Source organism: Chroicocephalus ridibundus, chromosome 4, assembly GCF_963924245.1.
Source record: "Chroicocephalus ridibundus chromosome 4, bChrRid1.1, whole genome shotgun sequence".
Taxonomy (NCBI): domain Eukaryota; kingdom Metazoa; phylum Chordata; class Aves; order Charadriiformes; family Laridae; genus Chroicocephalus; species Chroicocephalus ridibundus.
In genome coordinates, this window is record NC_086287.1 from 13,292,511 (window position 1) to 13,298,632 (window position 6,122).

Genomic DNA, 6,122 nt, shown 5'->3' on the forward strand with positions numbered 1-6,122 from the left:
ACAGTGGAACTATCACAGGAAGTATTTCCAGGATGCCCAGATTTGGTGGTCCTAATCAAAATACATCTCCTTTTCTTAGCTTTGGACCCTGGTCTGAAAATGCACATAATATGTAAAAACCTTTTCCACCTGTTGTTGTGTTGAAACACCACAGTGTTAACTTTGGTATAAAAACGAGCCATCTCCATTTCTACCTTCTCCACAGTAAATAAAAGTAGAATTGGATTTCGATTACCCACAGTCCAGCACCTTTTCACCAATAGTATAGGTTATACTGGTTCATGGCTCCTTCCCTTTCCTTCGCCCCCGCCCCTTTTTTTTTTTTTTTGGTGGTATGCCTTATCCATCATGCACAGGTACAATTTCTAAAGTTGCTACAGAGTGACTGGATGTATTTTTGTATTTTGCAGAGTTAAATACTGGTCAGATACAAGAAGCCATTGGTGAAGCTGTCAATGGTATTGTCAAGCATTTCCACAAGCCAGAGAAGGAGGTGAGGAGTTGTTGTCTGTGTAGTGGCACTCCTGTCTTAAAACTATTAGTAAGCATTGGAGAATATATATGACGGAAATAACTAAACTGAATGAACAGCCATGTGTTCGAAAATTCCTTAAGTGGAGTGAAAATGAAATACTGAGACTACACTGTTGAAATAGTACATCCTCAAGCACCTGTTTTGCTGCTAACCGGAGCATTCTGTTAACTGAAAATGATAACATGCTGGTATTTGAGACTGTGGTGTTAGTCAAATTCTGCCAAGGATTCTACCTGTACTATTGTCAAGGGTGTTGCCTCCTGTCTAGTGTGTTCTGGATTAACTGACATTTTACATCTACATTGAGTACTACGTAGGGTTTTTTTTAATCCCTTTTTTGCATTCTTTGCTACTTAAAACATGAAAACCCACGGGACACTTTAAAAAACCAAGAGAAACAAAAAAGATCCATCCCCCACCCCCCTGCAAGTGAAGAAGTGCTCTCAGAGACTCTGGTACACTCACTCTGGTATACTTCTACGTTATACATGTAATCATCTTAACTGACACAGCAGTTATTTCCTAAACAAACTTAAGAACCATGCTTCTGTCAAAGCATCATAATCCAGCCCTTGTGAGCAGGAGTGGTGTACAGCAGTGCTGGCTCTTTTTTTCCAAATAGGTCCTCCCATTCCTTCTGCACCTCTCTTTTCAGTATAGCATGGCAAATTCATATACAGTGTAATTCTGGTTGATGATTGCATTTACACAATAATCGCAAGTGGTCATGCACTGGTTTTGCAAAATAGAATTTACCATCATGTTCTAAAGAAGAGTTTGTTTTTTTTCTGATATTTAAAAATTGCGTTATATGTTGTTTTTGTTGATAAGCAAACGTTCTGAGGCACCTGCTACAATGGACCTGTGATCTTTATTGCTTAGTAAAAGAGAAAAATATTTTCTTAATTTTCTGTATAGTGGTCATTATTATAGGTAAAACCTGCTCATGATCTTTATCTTGGCCTTTGTGCCTTCATTTGGTGATGAAGAGGCTCTGAGACTGCTTTCTTCAGCCTTGATCTTAGAGAGGTCAAGATATTTTTGGATGCTTAAAACTTGTGAGAACTGGGCCATTTTGTCTAGGGCCACTGTTTGACAGTAGACTGTAAGTTTGGGCATCTATTTATTTAAAAACTGGTTTCAGTAATAGATGCATGAGACACTTTTGTGTCCCAGACTTTCTAACTGAGATAATAAGTGTGTATGTTTTCTGTTTGTGCTTGGCAGAGAGGCAGTCTGACGCTGTTGCTGTGTGGAGAAAATGGACTTGTTTCAGCTCTTGAACAAGTGTTTCAGCATGGATTTAAATCGCCGAGACTCTTCAAAAATGTATTTATTTGGGACTTCTTAGGTAAGTGGAAGGAAGACATACCAGAACCTGTTTGTGTCTTCGAAATATATCTGTGTTCCTTGTCATTGCCACCATGTCTTGGCTGATGTGAACAACATACTTCTTGCAGGCATCTTGGCAGCATCTCTTTGTATCGTCATTGCAGTAATGTAGCATCTCACAATTCATTAGGTATTAGAACATCTTTAGCACTGTTCAGAGGGAAGGAAGTGGAATCCCAGTTTCACACATGGAATCAAACAATAAAAAACAATACCTAGACATAATCATTCAGGAAATTCATGGATGAGCTTTGAATCCAGGCCTTTCAATTTTAACTGTTCCCACCATGATGCAGACACTTATGCTGATTTACTAATGGTCTAGTATAGATAGCCGTATGGATTTGTAAGCATGCTTATGGGAAAAGCTGAGGTGGTATTCAATTTAATTATCTAAATTTGAAGGTCATAGTGCCTAATTATTTTATTCCAAGCACAGAAGAATAATATTTCAGGTATTTTAGGACTGCTATATGGAATGATGAAACTTCGTTATCTCCCACCGTTCTTTTAAGAAAAAGCACAAACATACTATGAGACCCTGGAGCAGAATGAAATGGTCCCAGAAGAGAACTGGCAGACAAGGGCCAGGAATTTCTGTCGCTTTATTACTGCTATCAACAACACCCCTAGAAACATTGGGAAGGATGGCAAGTTTCAGATGCTGGTGTGTCTTGGAGCCAGGTATAAAGAAACTTCTTTATTATTATTGTTGTTGTTAATATTGATATTTTAATAAAATGAAAAAGATGTTGCATATTAGTAAGATAAAGACACACAACTGCTGGGTTGTGCGTTTTGACTATTACTTACACAGTTCTTCGATGTAACTAAAGAAGGATCAAGTGAACCTTGCCCTGACTGAGTTCTTAGGTGTGTGAAGTGTGGGAAATCTGAGACATAAAACTGAATATCCCAAAGAGCTGAGCAGCTGAATCAAGAAAGATAGTAGGCTGGTGTGAATAGCCTCCCTCTCATGTACAGCCAGCAAGGTCGGAAGATAGAAACAGAAAACCACACATCAGTGAGGCCCCTCCAGTTAATGGCTGGGTGAATTCCCCACCCTTCACCTACTCATTGTAGGAGGGAAGCTGGGACCATCTAGAAGCCTGTTGACGCAAAGGCAGTGGAGCAGGCTAGTGACTTGCAGGCCTCTTGGGAACGATATCTTTTGATGTGAGGGGTGGAAAGCCTAGAAATGCATCTCTCATGGATGCTTCCTGCTTAAACAAGTTCCACAGACAGTTACTCCCCTTTCCCTGCCTTATGAAAATATGTGGAGGAGATAGTAGGTCTGTTTAGAAGGCAAAGAATAAAAATCATGTCAGTGAAAATGAGAAATTAACTTGGCTTTATTTTTATTTCCAAATTGCAAATTGCCACTTTGTCAGAGACCACCTTTTGCATCACTGGATCGCCCTGCTCGCAGACTGCCCCATCACAGCACAGATGTATGAAGACATAGCACTGATTAAGGATCATACTCTTGTGAATTCTTTGATTCGAGTGCTGCAGACCTTGCAGGAGTTCAACATTACGCTGGAGGCATCTCTTGTCAAAGGAATCGATATTTGACCTCTTGTCCCACAGGAAAAACTATCTTTAAAAAAAAAAAAAAAAGCAACAAGGAGTGAATCTCGTTAGTATGCAAAAGTTCTGTCTGCCAGTACATTGTATCGCGAACTTGTTCAAGGCCCTAAAATGCAACTTTGACTTTTCTTGAAGGAAACTCCAAAAATAGTACAGGCAAATGGATAGAAGCTGTAAACTCAATGTAAAAAAGAGGATTTTGGTATAAATCTATTTTAGAGTTTATTTGCTGATTTGCTTTTTACACACTTTCATGTGAAAGAGATAGAGATGAGTATTGTGCAGCTTATTTTAAAGCTGCAGTATTTCCTTGCCATAGAAAATGTGCAGTGAGCCTTTCAGCATTCTGTGAACTTGCCTTCAGATATGCTGTATGTCATAGACCCCAATGTATACACTCCATTTCTGCTGAGAAGGTCATTCTATAGTTTTTAAACTAATATTTTATATATTAACATTATTACCAATGTTTGATTTTTAACGTATCGGGTCATGTTCTGCTGCAAGGGAACGACAAATCTGATGTGTGCTTCTTTTTTAATAGCTCCAAAGCACTGATTTGTCAACAAATCATTTTTTCCTTTATTTTTGTTGTCAGTATTATTTTTAGTGAAATCCAGGAGACTGAACCGTGAAAAGTGCAGAGATCAAAGTAATATTTTTCATATTGGTACGTAATTGCACAGAAGAAACCAAGCGTGTTTTTTTTAACTGATGTTTTTTATTTATTTAACCTATCATTGTGTTTTGTAAGTTTGTCTTAAAAAATATTCTATGATACAACTGGCTATATGACGTTACAATTCAGAATTTACAGTGCAGCCCACTTAAATCAAAAACCTGGAATAATTGTTCATAACACAAAAATGTTTCCACTTGAACCAGCCTTTTGAAGTTTGGTATATGGTTGCTGCTGGTAAATCTCTTAACTGCTAATAAAGAGGGACATGAGGTCCCCAAATGCCAGATGACTAAATAAAGATGTTTATGCCCTCACGAAATAATAATGGTATACCTACTACTAACAAATATAAGAATTTCTTATTTTTCTGAAAATACAGTGAGTGGTAAGGTTTTTTTTCTTTTCCTTTTGCATCAATATGTTTTGAGTCCTGTTGTCACAGTTTGCTTCATTTGGGATGCTTTTGTTTTTAGCAGAGAAAGCTTTAGTCCACTTCTACAATAAAATACAAACACTTTGAAAGCTTAATATGTTGGAGATCTGGAACTTGGCAAATGCCTAAAGGCATCTCTGTTCATTTGAATCCTCTGATAAAAATCTCTTTTAAATTAATATGTGACTTAAGAACAGGCTGATTTATCAGCATCACAAATTACTGTACAGAAATTCAGGGCTATGTATTTAAGAGGTCTCCACTGTATAAACTTATCTCAGTATTGCCTCTCTTTTGAAAAGCAGAGTCCAAGTTTTTTGGTTCATACAATGTTGTAGCACCTTTACTTTACCTACAGCTTAGTCACATCTTGTGATAGTTTTATTTCCATAATTTATAAGTATAGCACATGTATTAAATTTTTGACTGTTTTTACTTTTGTCCTATTTATTTCATTATTAAACTAAGAAGTTCCTTTGTCACTATTTATCAGAGCAAGATTCTTTTTTGATTTCACAGAAGCATTAGGAAGATACAAGGGCAATATCCAAGCCACTCCTCATGCTGGGTGGGTGTCAATTCTTTCACAGCCTGGAGCTTACAGGAGCATTTCACAGAAGTAGTTTGTGTATGCAGGTTTGGTTTTGTTGTTTTTTGGGTTTTTTTTCGTTTGTTTGGGTTTTTTTGGTTTGGTTTTTTTCCAGCTTTGGAAGGGCAAAAATAAAACAGATGTACTTTATACTAAGAATTTCATGTATTCAACTTAATATGTTGGGATAATCTTTATACACTTGCCCCAAATTGCTTATTCATGGATTAATCATAGAAAAAAAATGTAATAAATTTACAGTACTTCCAGCTATATTTAAGATGACTTTGCTAGGCCTGTGTATTTCACAGGGAATTTGCCTACGTAAGAAAGGAGGGTTGGACTAATTATTTTGACTTCAACATTAGTTGATCCTGTTAAAACCGTATCTCTCATAATATTAAATATTGATTAATTTTATTTTGCATGAGGTAATTAACCCTGAAATAAGTTTTTTTTTGTTTTTTTGTTTTTTTGTTTTTTTCCACTTAACACCAGTTCACCTAGTGTGGCATGATATCATTGGTTTAATGGCTTGTTTTGGTGTGGATCTTTTTGGCCTCGTTATGACAGTTAGCAGTGCCTGGGATGGACACAGGCTGGGGTTTGCTGGTTCCCAAGGGTGGGCTCTTTAGCACGTGAGGATGAAGCTGTCCATCAGTGACTGCGGCCTGTGTGCTAGCTGCCCAGATGCAAAAGGAGGATGCAGAGGTCATCTTCCCAGCTCCTCAGTTACTTTATTTTCACAGGAAGGACCACTTTGTGATAGACCCATCCTGCTTCTCTTGCAGGGGATCTATGCTTAATCCCATTAGGATTCAGAACACGTTTTGCTATGGACTTCCAAATCTGGAATGATTTGTTCCGCTGAAGGACCAGTAGAAGGTTCTGAAATGCATCA

The 6,122-nt window shown here is 37.6% G+C and overlaps 1 protein-coding gene across 4 annotated transcripts in view; it reads left to right on the plus strand.

Moving 5' to 3' along the window:
• Positions 1-5,117, plus strand: part of DENND5A (DENN domain containing 5A) — a 68,808-nt gene extending 63,691 nt beyond the window's left edge. For 3 of the 4 annotated variants that reach the window (XM_063331954.1, XM_063331951.1, XM_063331952.1), the window contains 4 exons: positions 411-493; positions 1,763-1,886; positions 2,443-2,611; positions 3,319-5,117. In XM_063331954.1, the coding sequence (XP_063188024.1) occupies positions 411-493; positions 1,763-1,886; positions 2,443-2,611; positions 3,319-3,502 (560 nt within the window). In that variant the 3' untranslated portion in view covers positions 3,503-5,117. Of the gene's footprint in view, positions 1-410; positions 494-1,762; positions 1,887-2,382; positions 2,612-3,318 lie in introns of those variants that run through there. The other variant, XM_063331953.1, reaches the window with a different exon arrangement.
• The last annotated feature ends 1,005 nt before the right edge of the window (positions 5,118-6,122 follow it).